Raw genomic sequence first — 22,298 nt, forward strand, 5'->3', positions numbered from 1 at the left:
AGTTATTCTCAAGTCCACATCAAGAGCATAATTTTATGCCCTAATTTTATGAGGGGCTTTCCAGGACAGTGACACAAATAAGATGTTTATAAATCAAATATTTTTTTTAAATTAAACACAAAGTATATCTATATCCTTCTGTATGTCTGTCCATTCGTGGTATATGGGTGCCATGGCATGTGTGATGGTCAGAGGACAACCTCCCTATCTGCCCTCATCATCTGCCTTGTTTGAGGTAGAAATTCCGGTTCGAGCATGCTTATTATTAGGCTAGCTGGACTCAAAGATTCTAAGGACTCTCTTGCCTCTCTTTCACATCTCACTGTAGTGGTACAGAGATCACAGATGAGAGAATACTAGTACATCTGGCATTATGTGAGTTTTGGGGCATTAAAACTCTGGTCCTCATGCTGTATGGCAAGTAATGTATCCATTGGACCTTCTCCCCAACTATTCTGACAGTTTTTATATTGTCCTGTAAAAATCTGTCCGAAAACACTGATAATGTATAATTAAAGTCATCTGCTCTGACACTACTGCAGAACTTGAAAAAAGAAGTTATGGCTGAAGAATACATACTACACTGTTTACCACTTTTCAGAGCTGAGTCCTTCCCCGCAGTTGAGGCACGCATGCAAATGCATTATATCTCTAGAGGATTCTAATACATCATCCTGAACAAAAAGAAGGACAATGCACGAGGCGCTAAGTTACATTTACTTTCCTTTAAGAATCAGATACTAAGCTTTGGATACCTTAGAATATTAAGTTCTCCATAATTTCCACTAGAAACCAACATCTAGCACAGGCCTTGGCCCATGGTAGCCACTGAAAAATAAAACACGTGTTTATTTAATAAAACAGCAAAAAAATGATCATAGCCAAATTTTAAAACAGAGGTAATTATAATATACAAACTTTATTGTTTAATCTAAAAACATGACATTCTTTTTTTTAAAAAAGGCAGAAGCCAAATGTTATCCTTTGTTTAAGGAAATGAGGCTTTCTCTAGGCAGAAGATCCAGTTAGCAGGCGCAGTTCTTACAGCGCTGAAGACCATTCTCGTTGCAAGCTGTACACTTCAGGGCTTTGAAAGCGTCCGTAAAGCAATTGCGAAACACTGACATCTTGCTCCCGTGGCACACAGAGCATGGAAGGAAGCCGAAGCCTCCACAGGAGGGACACTCGTGTGGATGCTGGACTCTCTGAATAGGATGACAAGAAACAGAAAAGAACAGAAAGTGTGTTAAAATGCACAATTCAATCAGAACTATGAAAGGTTGTACAACATTAGTATAAGGTAATTGTGGTGATTTGCTTGAGTGTATCTGCCTTAAAATGCATGGGACCCAGTGGCAGGACAACTGCAGAATGTTTTCCCTGCCCTCCCTAATGGCCATCCACAGCAGAGGCTTGTTTTATAAAGTCTAGTCAAGTTTACTCTTGAAAGGTTTCAAGAGTTTCATCATATGAAAACAGATTTTTTTTGCCAACTAAATATCATAAAAGACAATGATTGTTATAAGAGGAAAATACTTTTAATTTTACCTTGTGCATTTCTTAACACTTTCTGTCTTATAAAACAGTAAATTCTAATACATAATTTGAAAATTCAGAAAACTATGAGCTAAAATTTAAAGGAGTAGCCACTATCCACTGAGGATCCAATCATTACATTGCCAATTTGGATAATTCCTTAATCTTTTCAGAGCACGTTCTAGTGTATCAGTATGCAATGTTTCCTTCTCCCACCCTCCCCCTCCTCTACAAACATCATCTTCAGGGAAGACACAACTCAAGTACCATTCTCATCATTTGACACTTTAGGAAACAGAAGTCGGTATCTTGAGACATGTAAGCACATCATAAACCTTTCTTAATAGCTGTCAGCCTTTCCACCTCAAGCAGAGATAAAGGATCTGAAATATAGAATAAATACAGCCAGGCTTTGTGGAAGACAATGTTTTATAAAATGTTCACATTTACTTCAATTCGTTTCTTTGAACATACAAACTTTCTCAGAATTCACTGCTGGAAGTCACCAAGCCGGGTTGATTAGGAGCCATTACAGAATGAACGCAAACAGAACTGATGTGAGATTCCTTACTTGAAGTACAGTAGTCAGCAGCAATGTTTGAAAACATGGCTTTAAGGTGGGCCAGAGCGCTGGTGCACACACACGCACACACGCACACACACACACACACACACACACACACACGCGCACACACACACGCACACGCACACGCACACACACACACACACACACAAACATATTTAAACCACACATATACATATAGCTTTGCATGGAGAGTCAAAATTGCACATTAAATATCCAAAAACATGAAATACCTGGACTTACCCTCCAATTCCCTGCTATCTACAACTAAAACAATCCAAAAAACAAATAAATAAAAAGTTGTCTTTGCCTAAGTAATTTTCAGAATGTAATTTGGGAAGTAAACATTATACATCCTTAGATCTCTTTTCACACACACACACACACACACACACACACACACACACACACACACACACACAAACAGATATATATATATATACATATATATATATATATATATATATATTCTCTAAGACTTACTTACTAACTATCCTTTGGTATACCTGTTATTGTAAAACACAAAACCCATGCAATATCTCATTTTTAACAGCACAGAATTATTTTGATGAAAGGTAGATTTTGCCAATATGGATGACACAATTTGGAAAGCGGAAATGCCATCAAGGTTGAAGAGATGCAAAGATTTCCCAAACAGATTGATTGAATGTAAGTGGTAATTTTAGGTTTCTGCAACTGTTCTTTGCAAGAACTGATTCCCACAAAGAAATGTGATCTGGACTTTTGGTTTTTTGGGGTTTTTTTTTTGTTTTTTTTTGTAATGTTAAAATGTTTTCCTAAGTATTTGGAGGCAAACAATATATTTTAAAAGCTAAACATAGGAGAACTAGCACGTAATGATGTCATCACATTTCAAAAGTAAAATGATTATGTCAATACATGCTTGACATCACTAAAATCATGAAAGAAGGATACATTCAAAATTATCAAGCTGAGACTCTTGGCACATACCTATAAACTTGGAACTTCAGAAGTAGAAGCAAGAGGATAAAATATTTAAGCTCATTTTTGGCTGCATAGTAAGTTTGAGGCAAGCTTGATCGATGAGAGAGAGAGAGAGAGAGAGAGAGAGAGAGAGAGAGAATTTTTTAATATAAAATTATGTCAACTAGACAAAACAGATATCAGGCCAGCCTATAGCTTATAAAAGAGAGAGCTATAGGGCTCAGGATTCCAAGACTCCATTCATTACTGCTAGATTGTAAATAGATCTGGGTTCCTAGTAGAAAAAGGTTGCCACATATTGCAACTAAAATTAATGTTCAGTTAAATTTGAATTTCAGATAGATCACAAATACTTTTATGTAAATATATATATATTTCCTTGGAATAAAATGCAAACCATTCCTAGTGTGTGTGAGATTAAAATGTAAATGGGCATCAAGCCTTTTTGGCAGCCTCCAGGGCAGGTGCTGTCAAGCAACAGGAGCAATGTGTGGGAAACAGCCGTTTATCAACCAATGTAAATTATTTAGTAGTTTTTAAAAATGTGCCTCAGCATTTTTAGTAAAAATCACAAAAGGACACCAGGTGGAATTTGTCCGAAGCCACCTCCCACTGTATCCTAGGATACTTGTAAATGACAAAATTTTAAAATAGCATGTGTTTTTCCTGAAGAATATGTCTAAGATGTCAAAAAAAAAAAAACAGCAAAAATGAACCGTGGCATCTATTCAGCTGCCTAGACTTAGTATCTACCTCATCACCCAGTCACCCTGAGCATCAGGTTGTCAGTACATAGAACTCAAAATTGTAATGCAACAGAATTAGAATTTATTGCACATCTGAAATAGAGCCTACAGAATTACTTTTGATAAGTAAAAACATCAAATGTTAGATCCACTAGTACCAAGAGTCTACTCTGACTTCATAATTTATCTGAAAGTCACAGGTGATCAATTGCCTAAGAGAAAATTAACATATCAATACTGAAACCCACATTCTCTGTTGACAGTGTCACTGGTGTATCAAGGCCATCTTAAAATCCTGTCTTCAGCATCTGTACATCGTAAGATGAGATCTTTCTTTGATTTCTCAGCTACTGACAGGATTCAGTGAACTAATCCACATAGGACAAATAGAAAGGCTGTCCAGCACACAATGAGGTTAGACACAGTAAGCCATTATTCTATTAATAAATTTCTACCTTAAGTTATATTTACCAGCTGCTGTCTCCAGTTAAATTATTCATAGTCATGTGACTCAACCAGGTTCTATCATGCTGGGCTATTTGTTTTAAATGTACCAATATTAGCCTTCTGGTTTAAGAGCTTGCCTCTGTAAAGGAAAAGTAAATATGCCTTTGAGTCATCTGTTAATTCTGATGCTTTCAGCACAGTGATGAAACTATTCTGAGACCACATCTATTATTATTTTAAAAATTAGCTATTTCAATGACAAATATGAGGTAAGATGTGGCTTTTGTATCATGTAAATCTGCTCTATTTGGCCAGTTGCTCATGCATAGAGACACAGAGAACCTCCATCAATAAGTGTCAGCCACTCAGCTTACAAGGTAGCATTCTTGACTAGAAAAATGGACAATTATTTTCTGATTTCCTTCTGTTGGCCACATACAACTTCTAAGCCTTATCCCACATCCTCTCTTCGGATAACTGCTCAGACTGGGACTTGGACTATGAGGACTAGAGGCAGTTGATGACCATCATGTGGTATCCAATAATACAGATCAGAAACTCATAGGACCTGACTAATGTCTTACTATAGAATGACCACTTATCCATCCTCTGGATGTCCCATAAGAAACAAACCACAGTGTTAGAATAACTTCTTCCTTGCACCTAATATACCAGATAAGCTTTTCAGCTAGTCTTTTGTCCTGTCATGATAAAGTCCCACTGTATGTCACTTGAATTAAGAGTCACAGAAGCATAGCATTAGACAAGCTTTAGAGTCAGGCTAATCAGATTCAGGAATCAATTATTTCTCTAACATCCTGAGCAAGTGATTCAGTCTTTTTCTGAATTCAGTATTCCTTTAATGGCACCATGGGAATAATCAAACCTACTTCAGTCAATCCATATATATAAAACACCAAGCATATTATTTGTGACATAATCAGTATTTAAATATTTCGGTCTTGTGACTATTAACTCCTGCAAAAGTTAACCAGAAGTACTGGGTGGTTCAAATTTGAATACAGTATCCTCATCCACTTTGATCACCTAATGCCCTCTAGGACCTGGCTTTTTTTAATCTAAGTTGTCTTTCATTAAACCCTCATTTCCTCATGGGCAGAGGTCTAAGATTTCCTCGTAACTACAAAATCTTTACCAGTTTTACTCTTCAGACAAGAGATCCGACTAAATTGTAGTACCTTAAAATTGCTATAAGAATATTCTTAATTTTTTTACCTTTAATGCACTGATTGTAAAACAGAGACAAACTTAGAGAAAATGTTTCTTATAAAGCCCTGTAAGCCAAAAGAGAAAGAGCAGTGACATCAATCTAGCCTGTTGATGCTAAATGGCAAAACAAAAGAATCATGGATACAAAGGAAGAAATGTTCAGAACATTTAAGTCAATTTAAGTCAATATCTACACAAAGAAAACTACCAAAGCTCACTCATCCTAGAAGACTCTAAAGGACACTCCGTGTAATTTTAACAATCCATGCACAACCCAGCTAGGTGCTGGCAATGGTGGTCTCACTCCTCCTCCATGGCTAACTGTAAGCAGCATCTGGCCCTGATTCACAGGCTGACTTGCTAAACTGACCAAACCAGTTTTCCAGGGCAATCCTCAAGCCATTCCTCCCTCCCCCTCCCTCGCTCCCCTTCCACGCCCCCCTCCTGTGGCTAATCTTGCCTACGACATTCCAGTATCTCTCAGCTCCCTCTAGCCCCATGAAAGGAAAACACTAGAGACTTACATTTATACCAACCAGATTTATATCCGTAAATCTTCAACCCCAATATGCCCGTGCAAAGAACCCACAACTCAGTACATTTGCAAGTGCACGCCTAGATTGGGCGGATACACCCCACCCTACTCGGCTGCCCAGCTATGAAATCTCAGCTACTTGCAGCCCCTGCAGACCACGTGGGTCTGCTCCATCTTTCTCCTCTTCTTTCTCCGTCATCTTCTCCTCCTCCTTCCGTCTTTTTTCTTTCCTTCCTGTCTCTCCTTCTCTGAAACTTCCAGGCCCACCTTTTCCTTCCACTGCCCGATCTCGGGCTTTAGGGCTCTAGCCTTTATTTGAGCACTGTAGGCTAATGCCTGGGCATTGAGGTTGGCGAGGGTGGGTGGGAGGAGCATTCTCATAGAAGCAGGAGGAGGAGGGAGGGGAGAGGAGGGGATAACATTTGTAAAAACATAAAATATTCAAGAAAAATAAAGTTTAAAAAAAAAAGATTTCACCTGAAATCACCTGAGTGATTTACTCCTTATCGGGGCACCCTTCTTGGGGGTGCAGAATTAGCATCAAAATACAAAGAGCCATCCACACTACTAACATACAGAATTCAAATGCTTGTCTTAGGGTTTCTCTTGCTGTGATACAATGCAGTGACTGAAAGCAAGTTGGGAAGGAAAGGGTTTCTTCACATCACATCACCAAAGAAGTCAGGACAGGAACTCAGGCAGGGCAGGAACCTGGAGGCAGGGGCTTAGGCAGAGGCAGTGGAGGGGTGCTGCTTACTATCCGACTTCGCATGGCTTTCTCAACCTGCTTTCTTACAGAGCACAGGACTACCAGCCCAGGAAATGCCCCACCCACAATGGGCTGGACCCTCTTCAATTGATCACTAATGAAGAAACTGGCTTACATCCGGCTTTTATGGAAGCATTTTCTCAATTGAGGCTTCTTCCTCTCTGATGATTCTAACCTGTGTCGAATGGATATAAAACCATCTAATACAATGATATCTACATAAGGCCATTTATATTTCAATTTGAATAAAAAATAACATTTAAAAATGTTTCCTTGGGAGACGTAAGCAAAAGAATCAGGAGTTCAAGGTCATCTTCAGCTCTGTCAGAAGTTGGAAGCTGACTTGATCTAAATGAAACTCCCATCTCAAGAAGAAAGTCAGCTTCTCAGTCGTAAAACAGTTAGCAACCAGTGGTGACTAACTCATTCAGTTCAGTCAGAAAGTGTTTCCATTGTGGAAGCAAGAGCTAACTACTGGAAAGAACCATATAGGAGAGATAGAGAGCTATTAAACTAAATGCCTTCAGTGTTCAAATATCAATAGAACACCACAGCAGGCATTCTGTAATATCACTGCATAACATTAAAATGTGCTCAGAAAACTATATACTATTGAATAATATACACTATTCAAATTGTGTGAGTTGAATAAAAAGATATACATTAGCCTAAATTAACGGCTTTATGAAACTGAAGCAGTCTATAGGAACAGGAAGAAAGAAATCTACCCACTCAAGCATTTTTTGCTGAATGAAAGTTTAGACAAGCAAGTGAGTATTCTCACTTGATACCTGAAGTTATCAGGACTCCAAGGGGTAAAGGAACGTGTCCAAAGTCACACAACTATCATTAGATCTGAGCTTCCAGCTAAAACTCTCAAATCTCAAACAATAATACTTCAGAATTTGCAAAATGTGAGTGCTAAGGAAATTCAGGAATTCAGATCATGGCATATACTATTCCTACACCTCAGGAACCCTCCATGTTCAGAAGCACTTCCTCTCTGTCACCTTTATTGGGCCCCTGTGTGCAAATGTAATACAACTGTTATTATTATGACAGGAATTCTCACAAAACTCTTCTAAGTTATTGCTATATGCAAGCAAATCTTTGAGCAGACACTGTTGTCTCCCAAAGGAAAAATGCTTGCAAATCATAGCTTCTCAGGCTATTTGTCAAATGATGAACACATTTTGTTTTCCTTCTGAGAAAGGCTAAATATTGATAAAAGTGACTATTAAAAGCAAGAATTAGCTCACTTGGGATAAAATTAAAAACCCAAATGAAAGGGACAAAAGGGATTCTTTGGCAACCACACAGTATGAAAACTCATGGAGATAAGAAGGCAGGAAGGACTAGACTGTATTTTTAGAAGTAGTACTACAGATAGATACCACAGACCTTGCAGGGAGTGAAACACAATGAGGGGCTGGAACAATAACACTATGGATAGACAAGACTTGCATAGTGAGTGGTTCTAAGAGAGCAAAGAGGCGACTTAGCTCTTGGCCTTGACTGTTGTTGAAGGTATGGAAGAGAATCAAATATAAAGTGTGAAGATCCGGTAAAAGCATGTGGGTGCTGGCTGGCCTTGCTCACCTAGGAAAACTCTAGATAATTATGAATGCATAATTTCCACTCTAAAGAATGTTTCCATATGGACAGTAAAGCATGTGGTCTCCCTAGACACAGAAAGAAACAGGCTGCTATGATCATTCACCAGAGAAATGCTAAGGGTTTCCTGATCGCACATCAATTTAATGTACTATATATTTAAATAAATTGTGTGTCCCTGATGTTATAATTGTAGAAGGTAAAAACAAGAATTAAAACATGTCTCATAGGAATGGTGTTCTTTTTGCCTTCATAATTATGAATAAGTCCATGGGAATAACTGTGCTTTAAGACAATTGTCTAGTTTAATACTTCACCAATACCTCTATTATAATTAGTCCCAGATAAAGCCAACTGAAAAGTTCAGCTAATAGGATGAGGTTGTTAGAAGCAGATGTTTAAATCACCCTGCTTGGAGCAAATGTAATGGCAGGTGGTACCCAATTACAACTGTCACACATATACTGTTAGATATTTGTTTGAGCATAGGATAACAATTCAGCTAAGGAACCAATTACAGTCAAAATGTGCTTAACATTTTGATTACTAGAAATAAGTTTTTAAAAGGACAATTACCTCAATTTTGGTTAAAAGGTCTTGCAGTTCTCCTGATTCGTTCATTGACAAAATTTTCTCAGCACCCTATTAACAAGAAGGTTAGAAAGAAAAGAAAATTAGTTGTGTTAGCCTTTGAAACGCCGAGGTTGTAGCCAGGAAGGTTAACTCATAACATAATGAACACATCTTCTCCTCAGCTCTGAGAAAAATTAAATATAAAGACCAAAAAAGTTTTACTGTCACATACCCACTCCTGTGTCAAGGGTCACTTTAGGAACCAAGAAGGCTACCAACAGGGGCAAGCTTTGGGGCGTGCTGGTTGTCAAGTCGAGTCCAGATAGACAAGCATATAGCACATGCATGGAGCCCATTGCCAGATGTTCTTATTGGAGAAGAGGGCTTTGAACAAATGCACAGCCAAGATCATCTCTGCCCTCTCCTAGTCATCCTGGACATGGCCCTTTCTAAAGTTGTGCGTGTAGCAGCTAAAAACTAACCATCACTTAACAACACTATTTATTGTTGGACAGGAAACTTCATCTCACTCAATATGGAAGACTCCGCTATTAGTAGGAATTGACCCTTAGTGAAATTAAATAGCAACCCCAAAGTCTTCCACAGAGAAAGCATAAAAGGAGTGGAACGCAGGGAGGGAAAGTTCCAGAGCTGATGATTTTAACTTCTCATACTGCCTGTGAAAGCAAGAACAGGAGCCGTGCATGCATGTCCCTACACGTTCATTAAGATTCTTTGAACTATAGAGGTTGCCTCTCCTTCCTAACCTCTTTTTAACATTCTTACACTCCACTTTTCACAGCACAGGGAGAGGAGAGGACAGTGTGAGTGGCTGTTACTAATTAAAGGCTGAACCCATATCTACCTTGTATATAACTTCATAACATTGTCCCTGCATTGCTTAGAGAAAGAGTCAAACCAGACAGGTGGGAGATCATACCGTATTTTTTTTTACTTGCGGTAAACATTGCTAATATTCATTTAAGGAAATAATGGCATCTTAATTTACATGGGGATCAAAGTATATTTTCTGTGAACACAGGGAAAGAGTAATCCACCCGGAGAATTGAAAATTAATACTAAAAGAATGGTATGAGCAAAGGACAGACAAAGAATGCAAATATGAGCTCAGGATCTGCTTGCTGAAGTTGCAGATGGCCTTCTGGGGTTGGTGACAGAGGTCCTCTTATCGTTTCTTTGAGAACACGTGACTCCTCTAAGCAGGACAGGTTATTTCCCCTTGTTGCCTAGGAACCTCCAGCCCTGTTTCATTTCAGTGTAGTCCATCTCCTAACAAATATCAGCACCAGAAATGTCAAATCAATACATTGAAATCCACAACGGACGGATGGACAGAGAGGCAGCAAATGCACGGAGCCTAAGAGGTAGATTATATTCCATTTATTTGTTGATCGTTTCACCAGGCACACAACACAAGACAGACATGACAGCCAACATAGCAACAGGGGAGACGGGAGCCCATCGCAAATACATTAATGGCTGAAACTCAGAAAGAACCAGTGATAGTTTAGATTTGCTCCTTTCTGTTTCCTTTCCTGACTTAACCAGGCTAAAATGGGGAAGTCCTCTGGGGAATTTGGCACCGGAACTAAAGCAGCAAGGATAATATACAGCTCATTTTTCTCAAATGAAAGAAAATAGCACCACAAAGACAGCAAGCAAAATAAATGCCCCATAAAACCCATGCCTGCTCGGCTTCCTAGTTCCTAGCAATGCAGTGCGCCTCCATCAGTTGCGTAGAATGTAATGGGTGCTGAGAAAGGATAGAGTTCATTGCCCTTAAATGCTTGGAATTCTCTCTTCTTTCGCCAAATAACTTCTGGAACATAGAAGACCCCACAGAAGAGGGCCTAGCTTTGCTCAAATCAAGATTGGAGGCAGGAGGAGTCTTATAATTCTTATCCTCAAGATAACTGAATGTCTTGTGAATAGGTGGTGGACCAAGTGCTCAAGATTTTACACAAAAGTTTCCCAGTTACAGGGAGCAGACAGCCGAATACCAGCTTCCCTCCGTCACCTGCGGCACCCACCCTGAGAGTCTCCACAGCGATTCCTTAACTCAGATCTGTACTGTGAAGCCAGTTTTAGTCTCCGTACCAAGGGCCGAGGTGCAACGACAGTAACCAGAATCTCCTCCTCTATACTGAGCCCCACATCTCTGTCTTCAAGCCTGTTACTGTGTAAGATCTGGAGTGGGGTTGGACAAGAACATTTTGGGACCCCTCTGCCTGTTCCTAAGAGCAGCAGCCAGAATGAAGATCTCAGCCTAACTGGGTCATTTCCTTCCAGGCGGAGGTTCAGAAGAGTAATGGCAGAGGACTCCCACTGCTCTGCTCTGTGAGTATTCCAAAAGTCTTACCCACCCCCCTTTTCAGACAAACGTATTCAACCTATTAACTGGATCACCAAAATACCTCTGTGTCCACAACGAGCTGTATCCCCTCAAACACTGACAGTCTTGATAAATCTAATTCTCTTGTGTTTGGCTAATCATATCAGAGTTTGCCCCTTTCTTGTTTAACTCCACCATTAATGACAAGCTACCAGAAGTTAATCGCAGTTATGCAGTCAAGTTTACCAAAACTTCTTGGATAACTTAAATATCTGTTCTATGTTTTATAATTCGTTCTAAGTCATTTTTATTAAAATGAATATGATCCTGAAAAGAGTGGTAAGGATATTTGCAGCATTATGTATCTGGTGCTTTGCAGGCACTTAGTCATTGCTGCAAAGAAATCGCAAGCTTAACAGAGAAAAAGGCAGTAAAGTTTGAAAAGAATCAAAAGTATGCACTGAGATAGAAGAAGCGAGAGACGGGAGAGAGAAAGGAGGAAGAGCTGGGGGGAGTGGGGGGGTTATTCTGTTCCCCTCTGCCATGCAGGCTTGCTGACCACTGAGAAAAGTTTCCAAACTCTTAGTCAGGGGACTATGAAATCGTGGTAGGAGTCGCTAATCACTGAATTTCCAGCACAGGCACTTTGAGCTGCATGGACTTCACATCAACAAGGGCACACCAAAGAATTAAAGAGAATAAGCTTAGTTTGGTCCATTTCAGCACCGTATTTACCCAGTTATTAAGGCCTCATTGTGTGTTATATGTGCTGGGATAGTGTGTGTGTGTGTGTGTGTGTGTGTGTGTGTGTGTGTGTGTGTGTGTGTGTGTGTGTGATGTATATATCCATATTCACTGTGTGACATATGTTATTTGGGTTTTGTTCATATTTACTTATGAATACCACTTCCTCTTACTAAGAACACAATATGAATAACAGATCTATACCATGACGTGATAATAAAAATGTATTTACTAATTCAAGATGATGTCCTAAACATATCTTCAAAACATAGCTCTGGTTAAGGCTTACATTGGATTCTCAGCCAGCTTCTCAGGAAAAAAAAAAGTCTGCTTTAGCACAGGAGTCGAAACACCAACTCAAGTAAGAGATGAAATAGCTCACACAATAAGTGTCTTTGCTTTTAGTGACCATAAATTGTGTTTTCAATAAATGCGATTTAAAAATCTTGCTCTTGAAACCTGCCTATAAAACTTTTGGCTTCCTGCTGAAAGGATTCCTTTATTTCTTATTTAATTGACTCCCTGCCATGTGTTTGTCTTTGTTTTGTTGTATGTTACACATGGAGTGCTAACAGTCTTCCCATGACTGACGTAAAACCCACACTCTCGGCGCGGCCCAGAATGGCAGCTCTGTTGGTTAACCAACCCTCCCGGTGTTGTCTCTTCCTCCTGTAACTTCATGAATTCTTCCCCTCCTCTACTTCCAGATCTCCATTCATTATGTAAACTTTCCTCTGTTCTTCTCTTCACTCGCCAGCCACTAGGAAAACCGCAATACACCATTCAAACCTAATAAAAATGATAAGTCTAAACAAAGCATCCTTAAAATTCTCAGGCAAATCAGTCATCCTCAGACCGTACTTGCCTCACTGTGCACTAAGCTATGATGACTAGAGAGAGGGCTGCGACACCCTTAGGTACACAGTGTTCTGTGTACCATCAACGGCTCATGAATATTTACTGTATTATTTATCTCCAAAACTGCATAGTAAATATGAATTAAATTTTAAACAGGCTTTTCTTATCATCAATAAGATCTCAGCAAAGGTAAGCAAGTCAGGAAAATATCACATTGAGTATTTGTGAGGTGAGAGACATCATGATGAGGCAGCTTCAGGGAAGACTGTTAGAGGACCAGAGAAGCCGGCAGATAAACATTCCCAAGTCAGTCTCTGGGGAGGACCAGGAGGCTAGGACTGAGAGATCTTGCCTGGTAAGGATTCCTTCTGCTGTGTAATCAGGAGAACAGATGGCATGTTTGGCACTGAAAGAGCTCAACTAGAACCAAGCTCTTCGCCTGCCAAAATATGTGCTCAATTAGTGTTTGTTGCTATGATTGCCATGCCCACCGGAAATGGGAGCTCACATCCACAATGCCTGGAAACAGGCCACTGAAGCCCTGCCGACAAAGTGAGTATTTCCTCCAGGACTAAGCACTGGATCTTCTCCAGTGTGTAAAAAGCTATGTGGCATCTCTGAAGTTCTGCATCAAACACAGAGACCTGAAAACTGTTCAAAACAGACATAGTAATATCCCACCAATGTCAGAAAGTACAGCAAAGGCTCCTGTGGGCCAGCAGGAAAACTTAGTTGCAGAATTAACTAAAATAATTTACTTATTAAATAATTATGTAACAGAGACTCTTGGGAGTTAGGAAAGTGCCCGCCAGAGCCAATGTCTTTGGCTTAATGTAATTAGTGTTGAACCACTATTTTCATTGTAGTTGAGAAGTATAATTTCCCAGTGAGAGTAATCCTGACATCTCATAACAAAAATTATACCAGCAAAATGGAGGACTTGAGAGAAGTTTTTTTTTCTGTCATTTGAAAGTCATGTTTCTTTAAGTTAATCAAATTATATGAACTTGATATTATCAAGTCAGTAAGTTTTTCTATTGTTTTGTTTTGAGGGCAACATAGAGGATTAAGTTGGCAAAAGCCAGAGGATTGTTCTCCATAATGGATTCATGATTTTTGCTTGTCGCCTCCCCAAATTCTTTTTGCGTACACTGGCTTTTAATGCAGTCCTTTAGATCACTAAGACAGTACAGATTGGAATTCTAACACCTCCATTTAGAAGCTAGCCTTATCAGTTAATTAGTGTGCTCTAAAATTCTATGTACTCATTGGTAAAGGGGTATAATAATGTTGTAGGGATGACATGAGAGAATAGAGAAAAGTCTAGAAGTGTGCATCACACTTGATTGGGAATTCAAATATCAGTCAAGTACCAATCACAGGAGTAAATTCCCCAAGAAGTAATGCAAGGCCCACAAAGGCCAGTTCACAAACAAGTAATGATTGAGCTGTAAAGTCTTGAGAACTATTTTCTGTTGTGGCCTAGGAGTTGCTCCACAAACCACATGAACATCGATCTCAGTCAGACAGGGATTGTTTATTGGTCCTAATACTGATCAGACAAAGACCACAAAAAGGAATCAAGAACCTAATTGTGGTACCAGTCTGCTCTCTGGAAAGGTTTTTTAATAGGAAAAACCAGGTTCAAAAGTTTAAAAGGCAAGCAAGGGAACAGTACTGCATTTTAGCTTAGTAGACAAAGTACTACCAGCTGATCCTTATGCTGAGTGGTTGATGTGGGGGGGGAGAAAACAGGGAGATTTCAGAACATTGAGTATGAGTATTATAATCATAATAATTTTTTACCTTATTAGTAGCATTTTTTTTTCAGTATCAACTGTAAAACCAGCAATGAGCTCATACTCAAGCACAGGAGTTTCTGCCTGGTGGTCAGCTCTAACTGAAGCCATAACTGTTCATATTGACCTTTAACTTGATGGGTTCTACATAAAGCTTTGTGGAATTCCTTAGGATTAACAAACTGCAGGATGTACAGGACGGGACAGGACAGGACAGGACAGGATATGTGGTCAGCATGACCTTGTTCTGAGTTATTTTTCTGTGTCAGCGACTGGCAGGCATATCACAGCAACAATATGAAATATTCTGGGAGGTAGGGGATGATAAACCACAATATTTTCCATTAAGTTTAGATGATGTCACTCTAAGTTGAAATAAGACATCTGTATTGTTTTTAAAGGAGAAGGAATGGTTGAGTTTAACATGTGCCTATCATCACATCTATTCATCGCTGGAAAGATGGTTCTACATTAAAAGACCTCACCACTCTGGTAGAAAGCTTGGCTCTCAGAACCCATATGGTAGATTATAACCACCTCTAATTCCAGTTTCAGAGGATGACACCTCCTTCTGGATTCCATGGGCTTCTGCAGGAACATGGTGCACATACACTCACATAAGTATACAAACAAAATGAGTAATGTTTTTATTATTGGTTATTTTATTTATTTGCATTTCAAATGTTGTCCTCCCAGTTTCCCATCTGAAAACCACCCATCCCATCCTCCCTCCCCTTTGCCTCTGTGAGGGTGCTCCTTCCCGACCCACCCACATTTCTAGTGTTCCCTTACATTGGGGTATCAAGCCTCCACAGGACCAAGGCTCTTCCCTCCCACTGATGCCAGATAACAGCATCCTCTGCTATATATGTAGCAGGAGCCATGGGTCCTCCATGTGTATTCTTTCATTGGTGGTTTAGTCCCTGGGAGCTCTGGGGGGACTGGTTAGTTGACATTGTTCTTCCTATGGGGTTGCAATCTTCTTCAGCTCCTTCAGTTCTTCTCCTAACTGTTTGATTGGGGTCCCTGGGCTCAGTCCAATGGTTGGCTGTGAGTGTCTGAAGAAAAGTTACATGAATTTTCATCATTTTTCCCCCAGGCAGTGGAAGTTTTCAGTTCAGTTGTAAAATGGCTGAAATGTTGCTTATTATGGGAGATTTATCTAGCTTTTAGTTAGGATTCCCTGAAGAGTCAGAAACAAATAAAAACCTAAGAACAATTAGTTAACAACATTGCTGAAAACTGAAAAATCGAGTCGGTTATTTTTCTGGAACAGTATGGGTATTTAATCAGTCAGCAGAAAATAATATTTGAGGAAGACTCTCATTGTGATAGTAATTGAGAAATATAATTAGATGATCAAAATGTCAATTAAAATTCCATTCATTGGAAGGGATTCCAACTTGAATGGGCTCTCTTCCCAGATGAGAACTGAGGATATTTGAACATAGATTGGTTACTGAAGAGAGATCACTGCAGAGCTCACATTCAACAGACTCCTGCATTATTCATGTTACAAACAGTAACATGATCAAAGCCGGGAACAACAAACACACCATACCCAGCTGCTACCTCACAGGACTTTTCCATACTGCACCTAATGGTCAAAAATAAAAGAGCAGAACATTTTGAAGATTTTTACAACAGTAAAGAAGCATAGATTGTCTAATGAGAGTTCTTTTTAAACTCATGGAGAAAACAAAATATAGTTTCTAAGACCCTAGCAGGAAACTGATAGCTTACACAAAGGATTTTATTAAGGAATTTGAAACCCACAGTTTAGAAATGTAGGCAAGGCTTGGTAAATAGCAGGCCTGGTGATGCACAAAATGCCTGTTAGAATTGAAAAACTGTTATCCCAAGCTGTGAGGTTCCTGGGGAAAGTGTACTACCCACCTGGTAAGAGACGATCGCACAATGAACAAGCCAAGAACAATTCAGCAACTACTCAAGCTGTGTCACTGTGTGGAAAAAATACCTAAATAAAACATCTCAAATGAGCTGGCTAGTCTTATATCAACTTGACACAAGCCATAGTAATCAGAGAGGATGGAGATTCAATTGAGAAAAGGCCTCCATAAGATCTGGCTGTAGAAAAATCCTGTAGAATATTTTCTTAATTAGCAATTGATGAAAAGACCCAGCCCATTGTGGGTGGTGCCAGCCCTGATGTTTCTTTGAGAAATAAATCAGTTTTCCATGTGGAGCAAAGCTTCTGATTCATAAGGCCAGCTCTGTAGCAATGTAAATGAACAATGAGGCAAATGCATAGGTGTGCGCAGATATATTTATTTGGAGAGAAGAGGGATGTGTAGCTTGGCTGCTTGACTCACATACAAAATATGTCATCCATTAAAATCCTAATCCAGGAGTTCTTACATTAGGATGTAGAACCTTTGTGGGGAGATTAGGGGGTGGGGGCACAGGTTAAACAAATGATATTAGTGTCTCTGTAAAAGAGAACCCAAAAAGCTGCCTTGTCTTTTATACCATGTGAAATTGGAGAAGAAAATGGCAGCCTATAATGTAAGGAGATATCCTTCAGCAGACACCATATCTTTCTGTGCCTCAATTTGGACACAGCTTACAAACATGTTGTGATTAAAGCAGTTCACATGTGTCTATATGTGTGCATTTACACATGAATGACTATGTGTAGGTGGAAATAAACCACCTTGGTAGCCAAGATAGAGACAGAGATGTTTAAAGAGAGTAAGACCTAGCACAAACTTCTGGACTTCCATAATTTAGTAATTTATTTTAACATCAGGGTTAAGAAGTAAAATATGACAAGAGTAACAATCTTTACAGAAAGTTCTTTCTATATATTTTAAGCTGTTTCCCCTCATCCCTTCAAGAACTCTACCTGCCAAATGGTATTCTGTTTGGACCTGAAAAAATTATAAGCCCAGCCCCTAAAAACAAATGCTGTTAGTTCTTTGCCTCTGTCTTGGCCTTCATGGTCTCCAGAGACAGTTTAGGATTATCTTTAAAGCACAAGGCTCTATGATCCACCTCCTGGGGAATTCCTATGTTTGGAGAGTTAAAAAAGTGCCAGGAGAGTTTCCTAAGAAGAGAGCAGAGGGGAGTTTGGTCAAGGCCATAGGAGCAGACAAATCTTCAGAAAAATTTCCTGACGTTCTACAAGTACCACAAATTTAATCTATATTGCACTCTATGACAGTCTTTCAATATCTTAAGTACTAAAATTACAGAAACTGAGATATAAAGATATCATTAAAGGTCAAGAGTTACAAAAGCATATATTTTAGAAGACTGAGCTACCCGGCAGCAAGACCAAAATCAAAATGCAGGTGTGCCTACCTTGCAAACCCTGACTTTTGTTCATTTAGTTTCAGCTTTTCATATACAAATATATTTAAAATAATGTCCGCCCTTGAGTATACCACAAGGAAGTACTATATTAACACATATCAATACATAGTCTCATAAAGAAAATACTAAGTGCTTGACAAGTGATATACATTTCTACTGACTATTAATGCTATCATCATTACTTTTGCTATTAGACACACATTAAAATAGTACAATGTTATAAATATTGCCAAGTACACAATGATGTCTGGTGATACAGATCAGACTTTAGATCATGTTCTTTCTGGGACCTCGTTGACTCTTCACATTTTAAGTTCCCAGTAATGAGCAGAATACATGCTGTTTGCTCTAGCAGAACAGCCTTGTCCGTATCAGATCCATTCAGAAAGGAAACGTGCAGTTCCTTTCTTTGGGAAATGAGCTAACACAGTTGTTCTCAGCCTTCCTTCCTAATATTATGACCCTTTAATACAGTTCCTGATTCTGTAGTGACCTTCAACCCTAAAATTATTCATTGCTACTTCACAACTATATTTTTTATTATCATCAATGTTTAATCAATGTTAAACCTTTCCAACAGTCACATAAACCTTCATTTTACACTTCTACTTCCATAAATTTGATTTTATTGGCATAATTATTGTTAATTAATTTACTTTTTAGCGTCTTTTCCATAACTTGGAACCAATCTCCACAAGAGTGAAAACTTACAATAATAATATGAAACTTACAGGTTATATTAAAACCCATTTACTCCATGTAACAGTTCTGTGTGCTTGAGATATTATCTAGCTCTGTTTTATTTTAATATTTTACTTTATAAAAATCATCTTCCTGTGTACTGGACAGTTAGTTGCTCAGTTGGTAGAATGCTTTGAGCATGAAGAAGGCCCTGGCTTCAACACCCAATAGTGTATAAACATGCTTGCTCCCACCAACAGCACCCTGCACCAACCCCATTTCTCTCATTCTCCACAAAAATCTATTAAAAAAGGATCAAAGACACAATGTTGCCTGGATGTGAGCAAACATGTAGATAATTCCATATCTAAGAGTTTATAGCCATGTGTATATGTGCACAACTATAATTTTGCTAATGTTTTAAATTATAATGTAAATACCTACTATGTAGCATATCCAATGTGGGACCCTTGAAGGGTTTGCAGCCCATACGTCCCTAAAAGGCACCCATTTTATTAGATGGTTTTTTTACCAATCTAATTACTACTAAGGGTAGTACCCATCTCATAATTTAACACATACAGATAAAAAGCAATGTACTGAAACCACAACAATAAAGAAACTGGAGAGTAAAGAATTTATTTGTCCCTGCGCCTGTGACACCGCCGGAACCTGAAGGAACAGACCGGATAAACAGTTCTCTGCACCCAAATCCCGTGGGAGGGAGAGCTAAACCTTCAGAGAGGCAGACACGCCTGGGAAACCAGAAGAAACTGCACTCTGCACACATCTCGGATGCCAGAGTAAAACACCAAACGCCATCTGGAACCCTGGTGCACTGAAGCTCCCGGAAACGGCGGCGCAGATCTTCCTGGTTGCTGCCGCCCCAGAGAGCTCGTGGGCAGCACCCTGCGAGCGAACTTGAACCTCGGGACCACAGGTAAGACCAACTTTTCTGCTGCAAGTGACCTGCCTGGTGAACTCAAGACACAGGCCCACGGGAACAGCTGAAGACCTTTAGAGAGGAAAAACTACATGCCCGAAAGCAGAACACTCTGTCCCCATAACTGGCTGAAAGAAAACAGGAAAACAGGTCTACAGCACTCCTGACATACAGGCTTATAGGACAGCCTAGCCACTGTCAGAAATAGCAGAAGAAAGTAACACTAGAGATAATCTGATGGCGAGAGGCAAGCGCAGGAACCCAAGCAACAGAAACCAAGACTACATGGCACCATCGGAGCCCAATTCTCCCATCAAAACAAACATGGAATATCCAAACACACCAGAAAAGCAAGATCTAGTTTCAAAATCATATTTGATCATGATGCTGGAGGACTTCAAGAAAGACGTGAAGAACTCCCTTAGAGAAACACAGGAAAACATTAATAAACAAGTAGAAGCCTACAGAGAGGAATCGCAAAAATGCCTGAAAGAATTCCAGGAAAACATAAATAAACAAGTAGAAGCCCATAGAGAGGAGTTGCAAAAATCCCTGAAAGAATTCCAGGAAAACACAATCAAACAGTTGAAGGAATTAACAATGGAAATAGAAGCAATCAAGAAAGAACACATGGAAACAACCCTGGATATAGAAAACCAAACGAAGAGACAAGGAGCTGTAGATACAAGCTTCACCAACAGAATACAAGAGATGGAAGAGAGAATCTCAGGAGCAGAAGATTCCATAGAAATCATTGACTCAACTGTCAAAGATAATGTAAAGCAGAAAAAACTACTGGTCCAAAACATACAGGAAATCCAGGACTCAATGAGAAGATCAAACCTAAGGATAATAGGTATAGAAGAGAGTGAAGACTCCCAGCTCAAAGGACCAGTAAATATCTTCAACAAAATCATAGAAGATTCTTCCCTAACCTAAAAAAAGAGATACCCATAGGCATAAAAGAAGCCTACAGAACTCCAAATAGATTGGACTAGAAAAGAAACACCTCCCGTCACATAATAGTCAAAACACCAAACGCACAAAATAAAGAAAGAATATTAAAAGCAGTAAGGGAAAAAGGTCAAGTAACATATAAAGGCAGACCTATCAGAATCACACCAGACTTTTCGCCAGAAACTATGAAGGCCAGAAGATCCTGGACTGATGACATACAGACCCTAAGAGAACACAAATGCCAGCCCAGGTTACTGTAGCCTGCAAAACTCTCAATTAACATAAATGGAGAAACCAAGATATTCCATGACAAAACCAAATTTACACAATATCTTTCTACAAATCCAGCACTACAAAGGATAATAAATGGTAAAGCCCAACATAAGGAGGCAAGCTATACCCTAGAACAAGCAAGAAACTAATCGTCTTGGCAACAAAACAAAGAGAAGAAAAGCACACAAACATAACTTCACATCCAAATATGAATATAACAGGAAGCAATAATCACTATTCCTTAATATCGCTCAACATCAATGACCTCAACTCCCCAATAAAAAGATATAGATTAACAAACTGGATACGCAACGAGGAACCTGCATTCTGCTACCTACAGGAAACACACCTCAGAGACAAAGACAGACACTACCTCAGAGTGAAAGGCTGGAAAACAACTTTCCAAGCAAATGGTCGGAAGAAGCAAGCTGGAGTAGCCATTCCAATATCAAATAAAATCAATTTTCAACTAAAAGTCATCAAAAAAGATAAGGAAGGACACTTCATATTCATCAAAGGAAAAATCCACCAAGATGAACTCTCAATCCTAAATATCTATGCCCCAAACACAAGGGCACCTACATACGTAAAAGAAACCTTACTAAAGCTCAAAACACACATTGCACCTCACACAATAATAGTAGGAGATTTCAACACCCCACTCTCACCAATGGACAGATCATGGAAACAGAAATTAAACAGAGACGTAGACAGACTAAGAGAAGTCATGAGCCAAATGGACTTAACAGATATTTATAGAACATTCAATCCTAAAACAAAAGGATATACCTTCTTCTCAGCTCCTCATTATACTTTCTCCAAAATTGACCATATAATTGGTCAAAAAACGGGCCTCAACAGGTACAGAAAGATAGAAATAATCCCATGTGTGCTATCAGACCACCACGGCCTAAAACTGGTCTTCAATAACAATAAGGGAAGAATGCCCACATATACATGGAAATTGAACAATGCTCTACTCAATGATAACCTGGTCAAGGAAGAAGTAAAGAAAGAAATTAAAGACTTTTTAGAATTTAATGAAAATGAAGGTACAACATACCCAAATTATGGGACACAATAAAAGCTGTGCTAAGAGGAAAACTCATAGCGCTGAGTGCCTGCAGAAAGAAACAGGAAAGAGCATATGTCAGCAGCTTGACAGCACACCTAAAAGCTCTAGAACAAAAAGAAGCAAATACACCCAGGAGGAGTAGAAGGCAGGAAATAATCAAACTTAGAGCTGAAATCAACCAAGTAGAAACAAAAAGGACCATAGAAAGAATCAACAGAACCAAAAGTTGGTTCTTTGAGAAAATCAACAACATAGATATACCCTTACACAGATTAACGAG

General features: G+C 39.2%; 1 protein-coding gene across 2 annotated transcripts in view; it reads right to left on the minus strand.

The window, feature by feature from the left end:
* Positions 1 to 886: 886 nt before the first annotated feature.
* The window catches only part of Grxcr1 (glutaredoxin and cysteine rich domain containing 1), a 122,417-nt gene continuing 101,005 nt past the window's right edge, over positions 887 to 22,298 (minus strand). The window contains exons 3-4 of one of the 2 annotated variants that reach the window (NM_001191935.1): positions 9,003 to 9,068; positions 887 to 1,205 (exon numbers count right to left, since the gene is read on the minus strand). In NM_001191935.1, coding sequence (NP_001178864.1) covers positions 1,026 to 1,205; positions 9,003 to 9,068 — 246 coding nt within the window. In that variant the 3' untranslated portion in view covers positions 887 to 1,025. The remainder of the gene's footprint in view (positions 1,206 to 9,002; positions 9,069 to 22,298) is intronic. The other variant, XM_039092286.1, reaches the window with a different exon arrangement.

The sequence above is a fragment of the Rattus norvegicus genome, chromosome 14, assembly GCF_036323735.1.
Source record: "Rattus norvegicus strain BN/NHsdMcwi chromosome 14, GRCr8, whole genome shotgun sequence".
Classification (NCBI taxonomy): domain Eukaryota; kingdom Metazoa; phylum Chordata; class Mammalia; order Rodentia; family Muridae; genus Rattus; species Rattus norvegicus.